We start from the raw sequence: 21,554 nt of genomic DNA on the forward strand, positions 1-21,554 counted from the left end.
TCTCCCAACTGAACAAATAAACAAAATCCTATACCTTTATCCTTAAATTATGCTGTTTCCATTATCCTTATGACTATTCCACTTCATAACCAAATTGTTTAAAAGATACATCCGTCCGTATTCTTTCCTTCTTTAACTTAATCCTCATCAAACCCTAATCTGGCCTTCTTACCTATCAAATAAATGAAATGGTTCTAAAAAGTATACTAATTAGAAAGAAGATGAAATCACCATTCTTAGTAAGTGGTATGATTATCTGGGAAACTCAAGAGCATAAAATGAAAAGCAATTCAAAATTATCAAACATTGAGTAAGAAGGGTAAGAAAAAAATAGCTTTCTTATACACCAAACCCAACAACTCTATTATGGCAGAAAAGACCTCATTTATGACAGCAATCTTTTAGAAACACATTAGCCTCAATGTAGTCAACAAGTAATTCTAAGATCTACTGCTCCATTTCTCTATTCACTTCACAGATAAGGGGAAGTGGGCATTCTATCCAAATTCTCTCTTTCCATTCTCTTTTGAAGCCCCTCCAAACTGGTATATCCTCCCTACCATGCCTCCAAAATTGCTCCTGTCAAGATCACCAGTGAACTGCATATATGGAATATGATAGTTAACTCTCAATCTTCACCTTACTCAATACTTAAGTATTAAATAAATCACAGCCTCCTTCTTAAATATTCACTCCCTTGACTTCGGTGATACACACTTGGTTTTCCTGTCCCTTACATCACTGGCTATTACTTTCCACTCTCCTTTGCCAGCTTAAGCTCTTTTATTCAGCCATTAAGATTTGGAAATCTCAAGCCTTACTCCTGGGACTTCTTTTCATTCTGGTCTATACTACATATCATTTATATCCAGGGTTTTCATTAACATGTAGATGTTGGTGGCTGCCAATTCTTTTGGAAGTGAACCACAGCACCACAGAGAGAAAATTCTGGAGTCCTTCCGCTGAGTCCTTATCAGTGCATAAATGTGAGGAAACTACCAGAGGCTGGGCAAGAACTACTTGAAATGAAGAGAAGTAACAGAGCCCAGTGCTCACAGTGTCCGTTCCCACCTGCCAGACTAGAAAAACACATGCCTCAGTGATGAGAGGAATTTGCCAGAGACTGAGCACTGTTCTGGTTCTGCCAAAGATATCTTAAGATTTCAAAGCATCAAGCTGCTTCTATGTGCCTTAACTGCATCACTCAGATGCTCCCTCAAAAGCTTTATTTCGCGTCTTCGAAATGGTATTCCCACAGGACCCCGTGAACATTCACTACTTCCAGTGCTGGACTGGAAGCTCCGTGAAGGCAGATGCAGAGCAGTCTCAGGCAACACGGTGTCCCTACCGGCCAGCACACCGCATGGCCCACTGTACAACTTATAAAAATGACTGGATTCCCATAAATGTCCTTCAGTTTATTAACAAATGTTCTCAAAACCATTTTTATCCTGTTTTAGTAACACATATTCTTGTTCTCTGAACTGTCACACTAGGGCTCTTTTTTGAACTGCTAAATCTTTCCTATGCCTCATTACTGATCTCTGTCTTTTCATCCTGAGCGAGAGGTCAGTAGGTGTCAGGTCAGTATTAGCTACTGAGATGGCTTCCGTCAGAAACTTTGTTGGACTTGGTATCAATCTCTCAGGCTCAGGAAAGGGATTAGGAAGAAGTACATGTTGACTCCACTGATGGCTGCACAAGTAGAGGTTTGGCACTTGTGAGGAAAGGGATTGGTTCCTTAATAAAGAACACCTTAACCACATATTTAAGGACACATCAATGAGACTAGGCCTCCCCTTAACTAGCAAAACAGCTGGCTTCTGGACAGAGAACACAAGGCAACCCCTCAGCAAGCACAGCTGGAAACATTTTCTGCAGTGGTACCCCGCCGTTCAGAGACTAAGTGCTAGCAAACATTCCCAGAAAGTAAGAGTTAGTACAGAGATCTCTGGAACGCTCCACCCTTTCCACTGACCAGACCACTCGTTGCTGGTTGTGTCTAAGAGAAATCTACAGTCCCTTTCAGTCAGACCCCACAAACAGTGTTCCTTTCCAGGCAGCCCCTTTCGTTTTAGTAATGTCTTAGCTCAATCTAGTCTCACCTTCATTATCTCCTGCAGAAATTCCTCATAGTTTTTGGCATCTGGATGGCATTCTTCCCCTAGGTTTTAGGACTGATAAAGAAATATAATGGGAAAAGCCAGTGTCATTTTAATGGAATTTAGAAGCAGGGAAGGGAATTAAATAATGCTGCCACTTTAATCTAGAGGTTCAAACACTACCACACTGTTCACTCCCTGCTTATAATTGATTCTTTATTTCTTTACAATCATCTTTAATAAATTTTACAAATGGAACCAAAGTGTTTTCTTAGGCAACTATATTTTTTTGAATAGGGTTTAATAACTACCATGAGTTCTAAAGGTGATTTAATGAGTGAAATTCGTTTTCTTCCTTCTACCCTTGAGCCTAATTTAGGGGTGAGTCACTGAATGACACCTGTTCATAATGGTCCGTGGTGACCTGGACATATTAAAATGACAAGGAACAGTCACTAATGTGTAATCTACCATCTGCATGACTCCCTTTCTCAAGCTCTATTCATTTGTGTGATAAAACAAAGTTAAAGTTCCTTACTCTCCCTTCTCATATAACCTGAGTTAAGTATTACATATACACATATTATCTTAAAACTTACATAAGATGACAAAAAAGGTAATTAATGTAAATATTAGATGATAGTACCAAATAGTTAATCATCCAGTATGCTTGATCATATATAGTTGATCATACATGGCCAAAGGCAGCCTCTCAGGCCAGAAGGTTGCCACTTTATATCTCCTCTAAAGGAGGAAGAAAGTGGTTTAATGCACAGAACGGGATGTTCTCCAGGCTAAATGAATGCGGGTTCCTCAGTTAACTTCCTTATGCACAGGATTGAAATAAGCTCCATTTGTCAGATTGCCTATGACATGCAATTACTTGCACATATGTACTTCAATCCAGTCTACACATTATTTGACATACTTTGAAGCAGATACTAATAAACAGGATTTGATGTTAACTATCCAGTTAGCTAAGAAATGGATAATATCCAGATAGAATTAGTTCCCTCCATAAGCATAAAGCTCAAATGGCGAGCATGGAAACATCAGGAGTGGTCTGTGAGGATATCTTTGGCCATGTATGATTTACTATCACCAGTAAGTGACTTAGGCTAGAAGGAATATTGGATTTCCTAAGTACTTTAAGATATGCTTTCAGAAGCAGGGAAAAAGCCAATGTCAGTTCCATTAAAATAATTACATCTCAAGTACACACTTACTTTTTACCTAAAGGCTTAAGATACTGGTATTTTTTCATATCTTTAATACTTTTGAATTTCTATAATCTGTTAGGTAAATTGACATTTCATTATAAATGCTATTTGTAGAATAAAATAACGGTATAATTTTTAAATCAATATATACAGTACATAGAGCAATCTCTAAGAGGAGCCTGAGTTATTGCAAATGTATGAGCTATTTCCATGGAGGAAAAAGATGGAAAGCCCTTTCCCATTTGCATTTATAAAGGCTGCGTGACTTCTTTAAATATATACACTGATGCCAACAGAGCCATCAGAAATCAATAAATCACATTCTCATGTGCTGTAAAATGTCTGACACACACATTCATTTTCCTAGTCCAAAATTCTCTGCGAAAGGAACCGTGTAAATGTTCCATTTTAGTTTAATGACATTCTCCACAGTTAAAATTATGTGCATTATTGCCAGTGAGTGCAAAAAACCTGAAGAGCACAAAGCTAGATAGGATTTTAAAGAGCCTACACAGTACATATCCTTCAGTGGCTAGTCATTTAACAGACCACAGAGACACTGATATGAATGCAGAACAAAATTGGGAGATTAGTAAGAATGGACTGAATGCTGCAATTACCATTTTGACAAAAATAATAGGCATAATTTATTTAGAAGCAGTTGGGGGATGGTCTTGTAAGTGTCTGGAGAGACAGCCCTAATAGTCCCAATACCACCAAATGGAGGCAGAGATGAACATCACTTAAAAATGATACAGATGACAAGAATGACAACAACTTATTCATCAGTGACGTTCAATTGGAAAGTGTAATAAAAACCTAAATATGACTCCACTTTAGTTGACATTTATTCCACCAGCTGCTATATATTTTTAAAAGGTCACAGCATTGTTCCATGTAGATACAGTTTATGAAGTACCAATTCTTAAAGAAAGGAGGGATCTGCTATGTATATAAGCAAGGAAGTTCTAAAAATTCTCCAAGCATATTTTGTAGAGAGTTATGCACAAAGGCATGTCTGGCTACAAACACAAACACTGAATTTATTCAGGTAATATTCCTACATGGGAACTGAACGGAGAACTAGCTACAGTTCTCCCTGCTCACTAGTGCTGACTAATGGTGCTCTCACTCTTTAGTTTCTTTGCATTTATCTCTGAACGAAAATGCTGTGGCCAAAAAGATAGCTTTTGACCTATGTGTTTACCAAAACCTGATTATATTTGAAGTGTGTTATTTTGAGGCCCTATACTATATTCAACAACATATCTTTCTTCCTTTCAAGCCATATTTTCCTCTCCCGGAGACCTCCATTCACTCCAGGCCCCTGACCCTAACTTCTCTCCCTAAAGCCTGGACCCCATAATCAACCATTCTAACAAGCATCTCAGAGTGCCCTAAAATCTCTCAGCTCTTTCAATGTGAGCCTTTGAAAATCTCCAATCTTGGCAAAGTCCAACTCCTGGCACATTGAGTACCAGGCTAAATGCACAAATATTTAGCATTGCTGGAGTGAAGAACATGTAAGTAGACCAACTGGACCCACTGCCATCAACCTCACATGGGGCCTCAAAGCTGTTGAGCAACCACTTTTTCACCAGGATGGGTCCACAGAACCACCCTTCAGGCTGCCTTCCTAAGCCTTGTTACTCTCCTGACACCCATAAGCCTCCAGTGGCTGAGCAAACACACCACCATGCAGCTGAAAACCCCTCACTTTCTACTCTATTCTTCCCCTTTAGTTATTTCTTCACTCCTCCTTTCCTGCTTCTCTTCTCTCTGATCTCAGAAATCAGTACTTTTTCCCCATAAACCAGCTTCTTCCCCAATATAGTCCATCCTGTCGCATCTATTCGAAAATTTGGTCAATAAATCAAATCCTCTTTGGGGTGCCTGGGTGGCTCAGTCGGTTAAGCATCTGCCTTCGACTCAGGTCATGATCCGGGAGTCACAGGATTGAGGCCCGCAGTCTGCTTCACCCTCTGCCTCTCACCCTGCTCTCATGCTCTCTCTCACTCTCTCTCTCTCACATAAATTAAAAAAAATCTTTAAAAAAAATAAGAAATCAAATCCTCTTTCTTCTATCTTCAATTTCTCCCATCAATGGCCTGATTTTTAGGACAAAAACATGTTTAAGTCTATCCTGGCTTTTAAGACATAGCAATCTTTTGCTATTCTCAAATGTGCAATAAACTTACTGCCTAAAATATATATTTAATTCCTCCTTCTCACCCAAACCCAATTACCAAGTCTTGATGGTTTTATCTCTAAATGTCTGTGTTGGATTGATTTGTGCACCCCACCCCACCCCCAATTCCTGTGTTGAAGCCCTAACCTCCAGCGTAACTGTACTTGGAGACAATGCCTTTAAAGAGGAAATTAAGCATAAATGAGGTCGTAGGGCAAAGCCCTAATCCAAAATGGCTAATGTCTTTATAAAAAGAGGAAGGGACAGCAGGGATGTGGGCAGATAGAGAAAAGGCCATCTGAGGACACAGCAAAAAGGAGCCTTTCTGCAAGCCAAGGAGAGAGGCCTCGGGAAAATCCAACCATGTCAGCACCTTGATCTTGGACTTACAGCCTCCCAGAACTGTGAGAAAACAGATTTGTTTTTAACCCACCCAGTCTGTGGTATTTTGTTATGGCAACAATAGCAAACTAATATCTCATGAAATAGGCCTTTCTTTTTCATTCTTTAATGGTTTTGGCTAAGTTCTTATGTTTATCAGACATGTTACACTAGCTTATAAGTAGATTCCTAGACTACATTCATTCATTCATTCATTCATTCAAAAAACATTTACTGAACACTTACTACATGCCAGGCACAGTGACTAGAAGAAAGCCATAAAGCCACTGTCCTGGGGCTTTTATTCTCATGAGGGAAGATAAATGAACAAATCCATAAGCAAGTAATTATTGACAATGATTAAGTGCTGGGAGGGAAATAAACAGAAAAATAAGAGAACAACTGAAGAGGCTACTTTACATGGGCGGGAGGACAAGAAAAGCCTTTGTGAGGAGAGGACACTGACTGGGTGGAGGAGAATAAGCTGGCCTCGCTGAAAGATGCCGTAAAGCATTTCTAGCAGCGCTCTTAGCAAGCACAGGGGCTAGGAACAGAAGCTTGACGTATAGGTTTGTGGGACAGGAAGAAAGATGGAATGGTTAAAGCATAGCAAGGTGGAAAGTGGGAGAATCTCTCTCCTCTACTTCATGCTTTACTCCTTCAACAGAGTCCTTTTCTAAAATATAAATATAATAATGTCATACTCCAAACATATATTCTACATTGCTTACTGACACAGAAGGCCTTTTTTAAAGGTTTGCTCCAACCTCCCCTTCTAAACTCAGTTTGCTCACTCTGTACCCCTCCATCTCAAATTATATGTTGAGGGACAGCAGATACTTCTCTGCCTGTGTTTGGGGGGCAAGGAACACCATAAGCTTGGAGTCAGATAAATCTGTGTTCAAATTTTGGCTCTCATGTTTTTACTTGGAAGAAGTTGGGTAAATCCTTTTTTTCTCCCCGATCCTTATTTCCACATAGATACAGAGGGGTTAATAATATGGACTCTTTAGAGAGTTATGGCAAGAATTAGTGATAATTGATGTAGGAGGCTTAGCTCTATATGTAATCAATATTATTACTGGCACATATGGTCTCCTTTACTCGGAATGCCTACCACACTTCTTTTCCTGGTAAACTTTCTCCATCTTGCCAGATGCAGTTTAGATGACACATTCTCTTTGAAGCGTTCTCTAACTTCCACATACAAAATATAATTATCTCCTCATTGTTCCTATAGCACAATGCATATACCACCACCATGGCATAGTTCTGTAACTAGAGGCTTTTACACCTCTCTCCCCTCTAGAACCATCACTTCTCTCAGGGTTGGAACTGTGACTTTATTAATATTTCTATTATCAGTCCTTATCTGGCACATAATCGGTGTTAAATAAACATTGGTTGGATGAATGAATGAATGAACTATATATTCCATTCCTTCCCTGAACCACTAGATTTTGCCTACATCCATATTATTCTACCTCTTCAAAAAGTCTATCAGTCAGGAGTCCCAGTAGGCACAGATGGCTCATTCAAGTTAGCATCATCTGAAGAGGGTAGATTAAAGTGACTACTTACAAAGAAAGGTATGGTCAGGGTGTAGCAAACCACCAAGGATAGTTCAGTAAACTAAAGCTAGTAATAGGAAGTAGTATTTGACCTGAAGGGTACCAGGAGAAAGGGTTTATCAGAACTTGGACAGAAAGAGGGCTATATGGAAAGGACCTTCTGATAGGAGCTGGTCAATGGATGCATCATATGTTGACCACACAGGGCAGGTGAGGGGCTCAATCTCACTCTTCTTCTTTTGCCCAAATCCCTGTTGGGGCTCCCCAATAGGTGAACCCAATTAAAATCCATCAGGCCTTCTCTTCCTGCTTCCAAATAATTCAGGCCTGAAGCTTAAAACAATACAGGCCCCTGTGCCAGAAAAGGAACAGAGGTACCCATGATGGCTCAAAGTGTGATCACAGAGTCTAGTAGGGTGAGGTAGGTATCCATACGGACGGAAGCCCGGAGAAGAGCTGTAGAGGCAATGCACAGTGAGGAACACCTCCTACACAGAGGAGGGGCCTGATATGTAGTGTCAGAGGTCAAGCAGGAAGGGGAAGGTGTCCAAGTGGGATGGGTGGATAAATGGCCTGTCATGGAGTCTGAGCTTGAGTATAGTAAAGAAGACCATCCACATGGGGCAGTATGGAAGAGTGGCTACCTATAAGGGGATTAACCAAATATTTAGATTTATTAAGAGTAATAAAAACAGGGTTTCTCACTGTATCAGCTATGGAAAGGGAGAAAACTAGAATAAACCATGGGGTATTAGGTTAGGACTGGAGGTATTAGTGTAAATTCCTGGTTTACAAGATATAGACACACATATAGAAATAAATGTCGATATAAATTGTGTTATGTTTATATATTCCAAATGACTCATGCTTTTTCTTCTGTAAGATGTTCCTTGTCTCCCAGACACAGTTCACACACACACACACACACACACACACACACACACACAAAGGGTACACGTGCTGTGAGCTCCTGATTCCTAAGTACCATCCTCCACTTGAGGGAACCATGGCTCCTTGAAGAAAGGGTTCATCCCAGGGCCTGGGCAAGAAAAGTGTAAGAAGAGACTGGGACAATGTGATGTGCTTCAAAGTAATGAAGTGATCTGAGGGCAATGGAGACCTCAGAAGATACAGAAGCCAGCTTGAACAGGCTCTAAGTGACCAAATGTGAGACAATTCGAGCACAGTAATCTATTGAAAAAATAGAAAACAATGAACCCATACAAATACAAATAAATGAATAAATTTAAGGTCTGAAGAGAAAGGATATTTGTATAGTTTAAAAGAACCTCCTCACAAAATACTATTTAATTACAAAGAGGGAAGAAGTAACTGTGCACTGCAGAGGACTGGCAGATACATTTTAATCAAATGATCAAGTGAACATCAGCAGTATTGTGACAAATAAAAATTATGTGCCAACTAATAGGTGCGAGGTGCAAATATATTACAGTCATAATATACTGGGGGAAGGGGGCCCTGGATGGATCACCAGGCTGGAAACTAATTCTCTAATGTATCTTCAAATTTTCTAAAAGTGTATGATTATTTAAAAATTAAAAAAAAATACAGAAGGCCTAGGTCCTCCTGGTGCATTAGTCCATACATGGTTCAGCCTCCCGCAGCAAAGCAGAGTAAAGAAGGCTGAAGGGTGGATCGAGAGGGACAAAGGACAGACATCCCACTTACTCCCCACTGACCTCCCAACAGCCATCTGACACTGTTGGCAGTATACAACATGCACACGACGATCTCTGAAGTACTTGCTCATGTTCTGTCTATTCCCTGGCTCCTTCCCATACTCTTTCTCATCCACACCCTCTCACAAATACATGTATTCCTCTGGGATAACTGTATCTGGTAGCTCATCAAATCCCATAGGTGACGCCATTATCTATGTAGATTTTATAAATAGCTATAAACTAACTCCATCTCCTTCAGTTTTAAAACCTGTATAATTACTTCTCAACATTTCATATAGTAGAAGCATCTCAATCCAACCTGTTAAAACCAAACTCAACACGTACCCCCCTACAGTGGGCACTGTTAGTGAACTGCCAAGATTCTCCCTCACCCCCGGCCGCAGATCCTCTAACATAACTTCCTAAAAGCCAGATTTCTAAAGTACTCCTGACCTCTATCACAGTGCATCATTTTTACCGGAGGAGATGGTGAGCACACTGAGGTTCAAGAATAGGTCTAGCTGCTCTAAACAATTTGCATACTCCATTTCCTTAGCTAGAGGCATTATTCAAGAAGTGGTCATGTGATCTTAGTAGTACCAATAGTGTGAATCTTAGACCTTTTCTTTGAAACCCACTTTTTTATTCAGGTAGCCATCCTATCACAAAGGGGAATTAGGAAAAAAACAAAAACAAAAAAACAAAGGGGGATTAGAATAATGCCAACAAGAAGAAAGATGATTTTTAAAATGAATTCATTAAATAATAATGAAATGGGTTCTTGACAATAAGTAGATCCCAGGACCGACATCCAGAAGCCCACTCTAATTTCTATCTTCTAATTACCTAAGCCAATAAATCCCTTTATATTTAAGTCAGTTTGAGTTTAATATTCTGCTACTTGCAGTACATTGTGTAAAATGGTATAAAACAACTAGAAGTTAATATATATGAAATCTAAGATAAGCAGCCCTCTATAAAAGAAAGAAAAGTAGAAATATAGAAAAACAAAATACCAGACAGGTTGGCAGAATGACAATTGGCACTGATAAGATAAATGGGAAACCCAGCTTCCATATATGAAGATGTAACAACTGAATGATCCCCAGCTTTCTATGGTCCAGAGTCAGACAGAGGCTGGTAGGGACTGCTTCAGGGGAGAAATCTGGTAGAAACCTGGGGAGTCAAAGGAAGGAAACAAGAAACCTGGGACTTTCACATTCTAGACAGATATATAAAGACAAGTTTTCATACAAGTGAAATTCTGAGGTATTTCATATAATTATAGTACTTTCCACTGGTTCAAATAAATCTATGTAATTAGCTTCACATTTGCATGCCTTTTCTACTCATTCTGGCCCAGAAAGTGGTGGTGTTCAATGCCATCTGGATATTTCTGAGCTGTGCTGAAACAGCAGCAGTGTGGGGAGCTTGCTGCACCAAGTTGCCTGCCCCTTTCTGATAGGAGAGAGGGTGCTTCAGCTCACCTCCAGCAAGGCACACAGAGACTTGAGCTCTAAATTTCTTGGTATCAAATGGTTGATAGGCCCCCAGAGCTTTACTGTCCTCCCAAGTCACCTTAGATAAAATATCCAGTTGCCTTCTAGACCTTTTACAACCCTATCCCACAGGCAATCTGTCATTTATTCCTACTCAAGTAGGTTGAAACTATGTCTGGAATTCAGTCCTTTCTTCTCATTTCCAAGGCCAATGCCCAAGGTCACACCCTTATCTCATATCTCAACTAGTGCAATTGTCTCTTACCCAGTTTCTCTGTGTCTTATCTTTCTGCCTGTCCAATCCATCATTCACAGGGCTACTAGCTCCTAGGAGAAAATAAGGAATGCACTTTATTTATCCCCTTTCCCTCCCCTATGTCCAGGCAAGAAAATATCTGTTTAAATTATTGTATGCAGGCCATTTCTCATTTGAAAACTCTATGATGGCATCCATTGGTTTCAGAAAAAGTTTGAAAAGCTTAATCTGCAACTAGGTCATGAAGGTTGTACCCCATACTCCCCATCAGCAGAGTAGCTCACCACTTTCCCCCCACAGGATGATCCAATCATACTGAACTACTAAATCTTCTGGAACACACAAGCAGCAGATCTTTATAAATGACATGCTCTCCCTCTAGAGAATTCACTTTCCCTTGGTCTACTTGCAAAACACCTATTAGTCCTTCAAGGCCCAACTGAGGTATCTTCTCCAGTGTTAGTTTACGATTAAATTTCTTCATCCTCTGTGCCTACATGAGACTTTCTTCAAAAGTCTACTTTGACATTTATGTTGCTCTTCCTGGTCTTATACACCAAATTTGGTATAGGTTTACCCAGTTATTAGACTTCTTCCCTAGTAATGAGCAAAGTGTACCGTGTATCAGCATGAGGTTGTCTTTCTCCTACCTGTGATTTCTCCCCAAGATTCATTCTTACATCCTCTATATTTAGCAAAGTGTATACAGTACACCATACATGCTCAGTAAACACTGCTTGAGTAATTTGCCAGTGGACTAACTGTTATATGAGGACAGGTATTGTGCCTTATTACACTTACCACACTGACTGGAAAAAATGAGAAACAGAAACGGCTACAGGTTGAATAAAATACTAGGCTTACACTGGCCTCCTGGGTTACCAAAATATTTGGCTAAACCTAGGGCAATTTGTCATTTCTTCATTCCAAAAGATTTATTGAGTACCTTGTGTGTGCCCAATCTTATTCCAGAAGCTGGGGACAGAATTGTAAACAAGATGAACCACATGTATGCTGAGGCGGGGGAAATAGTTCTATCGCTAATAAATCAGTCTCTCCCACCCCCCAAAAAAGTTTTCCTTAACTCCCAAACTCAGTTCTCAGCCACACAAATGTGAAACCCGAGAGTCATCAGTGGCTTCTCCCTATACCTTGTTCAAGTGTTATTTGACAAAATGTAAAATTGCTACCACTGGATGATGATGGTGATGATCACATTATCTTCCTCCTCTTTAATTTCAACACTATTCTCCAAATTCAAGCCCTCATTTTGCCTTTTTGGAACAACTAAAATTGCGTCCTAACAACTCTTCCTACTTTTATGCATCCCATCTCTACATTCCCTTTCAAATACTGCCAGAATAATTTTCTTAAAAAGCAACAATCTTACCATATTACAGCTGTGCTCAAAAGCCCTCAATGGCTTTGCAAACACAGGGAGAACACTGCTCAGACTCCTTAGCCTCATAACTCAAGGAATCTTCCAAAATTGACTTCCAATTTGTCTGTCCAGATTCTTTAGCACTGTTCATCCTACAATCTAGACTCTTACAAAAATAGCTCTTGATTTTGTATCTTTGAACTTTTCACCTGGAAGTCCATCTATTTTATTCAAATCCTGCCTACATCTCAAGGCCCAATGCAAGGACCTTAAATTTGTCTCTGATTTTTCCCTTCTGCATATGAAAGCTCAATATACTTCGTGCTCTCCCCTCAAGGCTTACCTGTTTCTACCTCACATTCAGATTATTCACAAATACAGCTTATGTATCCAACTAAAGCATACTTAATCACCAATAAATACTTAATAGGCACTTACTGTCTTTCCATTACTCCAAAGGACCTAAAACATACCATATTCAGAGTAAACATTAAACAAATTTTCATAGAATGAAGGCAAACTCCCAAACAGAAATGTACCCAAAATCACAATAATCTTTTTCTAAATGTGAACAATAATCTCCACCAAAGAGGTACATATGAGTGGTAGAAAGCCGTAGCTCATCACATTTTAAATATATATGAAAGGAGGCAGCTAAGTTAGTAGAAAATAGAATCAAATAAAAAGCTAAGAAAATTTATTCAAAGTAATATGGAAATATTGAATAATCTTACCCATTTCAGTATATGAATGTATCTCTCATTTTGAGATGCAAATATATAAACACATATACATTATGTCCATCAACTGGAAACTATATACAGTGTCAAAATTTATTGAAATAAGAATGACAAGGAAATTTTTCCTAGTTGCCATTTAATAACTTTTGTGAAATTTAATAAAAGTTTATGTGATGAAATATTTCTTCCTTTTCTTTTCTAAGGAAACAGCTTTAGAAGATGATTGATGCCTGCTATTATGGGTCTATATTTGTATTTCCTTATTTTAGAGGCTTTTCAAAATACAAAAATAAACTTAAAGCATTTCCAGTTATACTAAAAAAAGAAAGATAAAAGGTGATTATTTATAGGCAATCATATTCATGATGATAGAGTCTCAGAAGGCAACTGCAAACATAAATTTTAAATGCTTTTTGGAAAGAGTTGAGAATAAAAACATTTACATAATTTCTTAGAAACCCTGGCTTTTTATTGCTGCACTTCAATATTCCCTCCAGGCAAAAGGAGCAGCTACTTCAAAGATTTATTTGATAATGGAATGTTTGATTTCTTTGTTTTCCCTTTCCAATGTGGAAAGGACTTTTGTTTTCACTCTACAGCAATGTGTTGTATTTTAAAATTTGAATTGGCTCTCTACTGAAAATAAAAATGGTTCTGTTTTGGCAAATTAAACACACCAATGCTAGCAACAAGTATACATATTATAAATAGACTATCTTGCTATAAAAAGGGTCCATACGTGTATCAGTCATCTTTGATAACAGAACTACCACTTCATGATAATATAACTAGTGACCAATATTAAATGTCTAAAACTCTCACTTACCTGCCTATCCACTTCTGGGAGCAAAAGCAGGAGGTATTGTTGAAAATGCTGAGGTAAGGAAGCAAACGTATGTTTATTTATTAATGCCCTCAAGTTAGTGTTGACAAGAATAGATCCTGGGGTTTCTATGTCAATGTCCTCAGCTTTGGTCCATTTCAAGTGTCCTGTGATAAACAAGGAAGAGCATTAATTCACTGTAGACTGGGGAAAACATGCACATGCACATATACACATATGTACATATTGAACATATTCAATAATATGTCTAGCTCTGTCACTTTTATAAGTGACATTTCAGAAGGAACTCTCCAAAGCTTCTTTTGTGTTTCTGTCTTGTCTTACTTGTCTTTTATTTTCATGATGTGTACTTCACTCATACCATCTATATATTTTAGTCAAAGTAGCATCAGGTCTAGATAAAGAAGTATTTTAATTATGGTCTTCCAATTAATCAGAATTTGGAATCAATTTTTATAGATTCTATAAGACCTAAGATCAATAATAACAATAATAACAGTGCTGTTAATTTTAACAGAGGTATTGATAGCTAGCTCAGAGCGATGTGATTCCCCATGTATCAGGCAGAGCACTAAGCACTGGATTATTTCAAAAGATTCCTGTTCAGGGTATTTGGAGAGTAATAATTTAAAAAGCAATCTTTTATAAAAATATTAGTTTCAAGATCTAAAATACCAATACACTTTGAAGGATAATTCTACAATTCAAGGTACACTGACCTTCAACAGAAGGCTGTGTGTAGAGTTCACAACTCAAAATTATGACATACAAGAAAATTATCCACTCTAACAAACAGCTAGCTGATGCATCAAACAGAAGAACTGCCACTTTCAGTTACTTGAGTTAAGAGAACACCAAGAATGTGAGCTGTTTATTAATAGAGTACGTTTTAAATCAAGGGTCACCAAATCATGGCCCATGAGCTATATCTAGTCCAACTTTTGTTCTGGTAAATAAAGTTTTACTGGAACATAGTAAATGCCCGATTGTTTAGCTACTGCCTAGGTCTGCCTTTGTGCGACAACGCAGAGCTGAATAGTTGTGCCAGAAATCGCATGACCTATATTCGCTCCTCAGCCCTTGGCAGAAAAAATTGCCATCTCTTGTTCTAAATAATTAGTGATGAAAGACAGAATAAAAGTCATTATTAATAAACAGGGAACTATGATGAAATAATAGGCAACTTTGAAACAGAACCAGACAGAACACCTAGAAATGAAAATTTAGTTTTTAAACTAAAAAAAGTAATGGACACAGCAGAGGAAAGAATTATTAATTAAAATACAGAGTTGATGAAAATATCTAGAGTGCAGCATAAAAAAAAAATGATGGGTCAAAAAGTAGGCTAGTGAAGAAATATGGGGAAGGGCACAAGCAGTCAGAATGAACATCTATAGGAGATTCAAAACAGCAGATGGAGAACAGGCAGTATTTGAAGAGCTAATGGCTCACATTTTTAGAACTGAAAATATTATGAGTTCTTGGATAAAGCAATACACCAAATCTCAAGAAGGACAAATACCCACTTGCATCTGATGTGTTAAAATTATAAAACATCAAAAATAAAAAGAATATCTTATAACAATTTTTAAGAAAAACAGATTACATCCAAAGAGATGATAATAGGAAATTTTATCAATGAATAACAGATAGCAGTAGAATATCTTCAAAGGGTTAAGAGAATATAAGCATCAATCTAGATGACAGCAATAATATAAGAACATTTTCAGGGTCAGGGCACCGAGGTGGCTCAGTCAAGCATCTGACTCTTGATTTCAGCTCAGGTAATGATCTCAAGGTCCTGGGATCGAGCCCCTAGTCAGGTTCTGCAATCAACAGGGAATCCACTTGAGATTCTTTCTCTCCCTCTCCCTCTGCCTCTCCCACCATTTGTGCACTCTCTCTCTCTCTCTCCCACTCTCTCCCTCTCTCTCAAATAAATAAAATCTTAAAAAAAAAAAAACAAAACATTTTCAGGATCCAAAATGAAAACTCTATGCTTTAGAGAATCTTGCTAAAATAATCACTAGTGGATGTTCTCAACAAATGAAGAAATTAAATCAAAGAAATAAATGGGTTTAAGAAGCCATGGTCAAGTAAAAGACTAATAGATCAGAGCATCTGCAAGTAAATATTAACTATGAAAAATAATACCTAAGAACTAGTAAGAGTTAAATAAAGGAACTAAGTTAAATAAAGAGGAAATAAAATGGAAAATAACTGCATGCAAGATGGGACGGCGTGACTGAAATGAGAGTACTACAAACCCTGGTCTGATTTGAGAAGGAGAGAGATTTGGACTAGTCTTTACTTGGTGAAAGCTCTAGAGGTGACCACTAGAAGCAACAAGAAAGAGTGATAACTCCCAAATAAGTGCATGGAAGGAAATCTCAATGAATCAAATGGAAGGCATAAAAGCAGGGGGAAAAAATTAAAAATCAAGTCCAACAAAATCAAAATAAATATAAATGGATTTTCATACTAGATTTAAAAAGCAATACAATCCAGCTATATGCTGCTTACAAGAAACAAACTTAAAAATCATAAGGAATGGATGAAAATGAAATAAACACATACCAGGCTGAGACTCAAAACAACAACAAAGTAATATAACAATATTAATATCAGACAACATAAACAAAGGTAGAAAACCTTGTTAGGGGTGAGAAAGATCATAAAAGGAATAATTCACTGAGAAGATATAATGACCTTAAATCTGCAATCATTTAAGCAGCATATCATTCAAAAACTTAAAACTGTGAGAACTAAAAAGAGAAAGTGCCATTACATGATGCTAGTGGGAAGTCTTAATATCTTCTACCAGAAACTGAGACATCAGACAAAAAACTTGTCTTAATAAGAGAATTTTAACAACCCAATAATCAATGTTGAACCAATGAATTTAACATAGGGCACTGCACTGAACTGTTAGAGAAAGCAATGTTTTGTCACCACTCAAGGAACAATAAAACAAATAAAAATCTGACCAGTGAGTCTCTACAAATACTGATGAACAATATTAAATTTCATCTAATTAGGTAGCAGTAACACAAACACAGCAACTCTCCAATCCTCCAACACCTGTTATATATTTGGACACTCAAAAGCACACTTCTAAATATTTCATAAGCTAAAGAAAAAAAATTTATAGAAATTAGAAAATATTTGGATTCTAAATGACAATGCCAAAATTGTGAAATGCAACTTGGTTTAAAAGATGAAGTGTATCTATTACAGAGTAGAAAAAAAATACTGAAAATTAAAGGTTTAGTGTGCAAATCAAGAAGTTAATAAACAAACTAGAAAAATCTGAGAAAGAAGGAAGGATTACAAAAATAAGAGTATACATTCATGAAATAGGAAAGGACAATGAAGACCATCAACACCAAAAGAAGGGGTACTGTTTTTGTTTTTTTGTATTAGATTAATGGAAGAGATATACCTCTGGTCAGACTTGGTATAAATATAGAGAAATGAAAGGTAGAGACATAATTCTAGATATAGTATACAAGGAACATACAATGAAAAATAGATTTTAAGTGGCATAGTACTATGACTTAACCCAATATCTTTGAAGACCAACTATTTTTAAGTTTATATTCAAATTTGAAATAGAAAACCTGACTAAATTTGCAAAAATTTAAAAAAACTGATAAACAGGCAACCTCCCATACCCCACATACACACAGAATATATATTATAAGTTGCCCTAAAGATGAGTTTTACCAGTCCATTAAGGAACTCTTTCACCACTTCATTTTGTACATATTCCAGAGAATAAGTTTATAAAGGAATATTTCCAATTCACTTCATGAAGTTAATATAACCTTTATTCAAAAATAAGGACAAACAAGAACAGTATAAGAGAAAAAAATTATCTTCTCCCATTCCATGGGTTGACTCTTAGTTTTGTAGGTTCCTCAAGACATTAAAAATAGAGCTACCCGACAACCCAGCAATTGCACTACCTGGTATTTATCCCAAAGACACAGATGTGAAAAGAAGGGGCACATGTACCCCAATGTTCATAGCAGCAATGTCCACAATAGCCAAACTGTGGAAGGAGCCAAGATGCCCTTCAACAGATGAATGGATAAAGAAGATGTGGTTCATACATACAATGGAATATACTCAGCCATCAGAAAGGATGAATACCTACCATTTGCATCCACATGGATGCAACTGGAGGGGATTATGCTAAGTGAAATAAGTCAAGCAGAGAAAGTCAATTATCATATGGTTTCACTCATATGCGGAACATAAGGAATAGTGCAGAGGACCACAGGGGAAGGAAGGGAAAACTGAATGGGAAGAAATCAGAGAGGGAGACAAACCGGGAGAGACTGTGGACTCCGGGAAACAAGCTGAGGGTTACAGAAGGGAGGGGGTGGGGGTGGGGGTAACCGGGTGATGGGTATTAAGGAGGGCACATGTGGTGATGAGCACTGCGTGTTATGTGCAACTAATGAACTGTTGAGTACTACATCAAAAACTAATGATGTACTCTATATGTTGGCTAACTGAACATAATAAAAATTTTAAAAAGAGAAAAAAATTATCAAACAATATGACACGAAAAAGTACAAAAGTTGTATCATTTAAAAAAAACTCTAAAGCAAATCTGACAAACTCCAACATTTGTTTAGTCAAGGAGCTAGCTACATAGGTGTCGGCTTTATCAGCATCTGTATTTTTCTATATGTTTAAAGTATTTCACAGCTGGAAAAAAAAATAAAGACCACAAGGAGAGCAGAATTAGGGAGAAGCTTCTTTTCTCAGCAGTGAAGGCAAAGGCAAAACCTAGAGACAGAAATGTTGCGAAATATAGGAAAGGAGTCTGTTTAATTCTCATTTATGACTAAATAATCTCAAATGAAGGAGTTGAGGTCATTTACCAAGAGTGATTCTGATGGGGGAGTGCTGGGGAAATAAAATTGTAAGACTTTGAAACATATATTATAAGCAATGTGAAAAGCAGGACTTATGCTGTAGGTTACTATTTAGTATGGTTCAAAATCTTTAAGAATATCATGGGGTGCCTGGGTGGCTCAGTCGTTAAGTGTCTGCTTTCAGCTCATGTCATGATCCCGGCGTCCTGGGATTGAGCCCCGCCTCAGGCTCCCTGCTCAGCGGGAAGCCTGCTTCTCCCTCTCACACGCCCCCCTGCTTGTGATCTCTCTCTCCCTCTCTCTCTCTCTCTCTCTGTCAAATAAATAAATAAATTTTTTTAAAAAAGTCTTTAAGAGTATCATTGATAAAAGAATATTCAGAGAGGTACATAATCTTTAATGACAAACCCAAAAGATTTCAAAGATGCCCAACTAAGCAAGAACACGTTCCATAATTTTGGAACAAAGACAGAGCAGATGAACTTATTGCTAAATTTGTAGCCACACAGGATGTTTAATCCCATTTTAATTATCCTTACACACTTACTCCTAATTGGCTTAAGAACAATCCAATTATATCTGATCGTCTTATCTCATTAGAGCTGGTACCTCATCTCCCTACAGCATTCAGAGGAAGAAAAAGATGTCATTTTAGCATCTAATTCCTGGACACCAGAGAGAATAAAGTAGCTGAAGTCCATAGAAGGACAGAAGAGAAGTATCAGTTGCCAAATTACCACACTGAGAGTCTAGGCCATACAAGAAGAGACTAGGCTGACCTCATGATAAAAATCATGGGGAGTATGTCCAATCAGGGTCAGGGAAATTCTCCATTATTTTGACCAAAGGGAGTTCAAAGACCACCAATCTGAGTAACAGCTGCAGACTCTGGTGTACTTGTTGATCAATGGGTAGTCTGCAGGCTTAAAAACTCCTATTTCCACCCAAAGAGGTTTTAGGCATAAAATGTACAAAACACAGAGACACAGACATAACACTCACCCGGGGGGAAGGAGCCCAGGCAAGAGGCAGACCAGGGTCTTTTGTTACAAGAGGAACTACCCAAAGAAATACAAAAAGAGTTCAAAACGAAAGAATTCTTCATTGTCTCAAAGAAATTAGAGAGGAATGATTCTAAAAGAGCTCAGAGAAAAACAGGCTTTCAAAAGATTCAGTCCAAGGGGAAAAAAAAAATTTATCATAGGACAAAAGCAAATCATCTACAGTGTGATTCAACATAGCCTTCACAAATGAAGTATCTGTATAATGAGTTTATCGGGTAGCAGTGAATCCATTAAAAAATAGTACTGAGGTTAAAGAACTATGGAGATTACGGTTATAAAACAGAACATAAACGTTAGCAACCTTGATGTTTAAAAATAATGAAACTAACAAAAACATGGAGGTAGGAGGGTCTGTAATTGTAATAATTCATACACCCTTCATAATAGATTGTCCAAAGTTGTAATGAGTAATCAAAAAAATAATCACTCTTATTTCAGTTTTTCATATTTTAATACCTTTGGAGAGAACTTTTAGATATGAATGTATCTCGTGGCAATGTTCAGCAATTTAATTTTTTTGGTTTTACTTTTTTACTATTCAGCTAAAATTAATTAAACTTAGTACTTTTAATTAAAATGGTTCATACAGTTTTTCCAAGATGATCTCTGGCTATAGAAACACAATAAGAGATGTCAAATCACTTTCTTCCACCAGGAGAGGATAAGAGAAGTCTGACTCAGAAGAGGGCCTTCACCTGACTCTGCTGGCACCGCGATCTCAGACTTTCAGCCTCCAGAAATGGAATAAAGATGGCAGAGTAGTAGGAGAACCCTATGCTTGCCTCATACCTCCAACACAGCTAGATAAATATTGGATCATTCTGGACACCCAAGGAATTGATCTGAGGACCGACAGAAGAAGCTGCACAACTAGAGGGAGAGAAGAGGCCACAGTGTGGAGGGTAGGGGGTACGGAGAGATGATTTGGCGAGAAAAGGATCGTGTCTGCTGCAGAGGGGAAGAAGCCTTGATTGCAGAGAGAGGAGAGGAAGAGAGAGTGCCAGCGAGTGAGCAATGCACAGGGGATCACACAAGAAAGACTTCTCTCTAAAGCCACTGACTGGGAAAACAAGGGGGCTGATTATGTGGAGTGTTTACAACCAGTGGAGCTCCAAGACTGGAGTTTTAGAGTTCCATGCTATGGCCGGTGTGGAGCCTGGGGGGTGTAAAGGCGCTCCCATGGAGAAGGAGGCCAGAGGCCCAGGAGTAGATGGCGCAATCTGAGGATCCTCTGGGATACACTGGGAGAGATTTTTCCCCCTTCTTATAGTGCATCTGGGAGAGGTGGCTCTGCCTTTCAGGAGATAAAAGAGCCAGCAGGTGCTGTTGTACTGTCCTATTCATTAGCAGAAGCCCAGAGACATCTGGGGGCGTCTAACCTGAACTCATGCTTTTTGCTGTACTTTACTCTGAACTGCAAGCTCCTGTGCACTGGTGTGACTGCCCTTCGGGGACAGAGCGGCGCCAGCCCTGGCACAGCTAGACCCTCCCCAAGACAACCAGTGCAGGTCCACGCTGCACTGGGTCACTAAAGTTTGGAGTTTTGAAACAGCCAGTGTGCCTGAGATCAAACACACATGCACTGTGTTGCGGGGCGAGCAGACGGCCCAGACACGGATGGAGTGAAGGCAGGAATCCGAGGGACGCCTGGGACACGAGGGGAGACTATTTGCTCTTCTGTGAAGGCTTCCTAGACAGCAGTAGGTGTCCGTCCCTGGGGACAAGGGAGAGGGGCTG

The 21,554-nt window shown here is 38.5% G+C and overlaps 1 protein-coding gene across 5 annotated transcripts in view; it reads right to left on the reverse strand.

The window, feature by feature from the left end:
- ASXL3 (ASXL transcriptional regulator 3) overlaps window positions 1–21,554 on the reverse strand; it is a 183,014-nt gene that overhangs the window by 54,583 nt on the left and 106,877 nt on the right. For all 5 annotated transcript variants that reach the window (XM_032421416.1, XM_032421418.1, XM_032421419.1 and 2 more), the window contains one exon: window positions 13,847–14,010. In XM_032421416.1, the coding sequence (XP_032277307.1) occupies window positions 13,847–14,010 (164 nt within the window). The remainder of the gene's footprint in view (window positions 1–13,846; window positions 14,011–21,554) is intronic.

The sequence above is a fragment of the Phoca vitulina genome, unplaced genomic scaffold (genome assembly GCF_004348235.1).
Source record: "Phoca vitulina isolate PV1807 unplaced genomic scaffold, GSC_HSeal_1.0 scaffold24, whole genome shotgun sequence".
NCBI classification, from domain to species: Eukaryota; Metazoa; Chordata; class Mammalia; order Carnivora; family Phocidae; genus Phoca; species Phoca vitulina.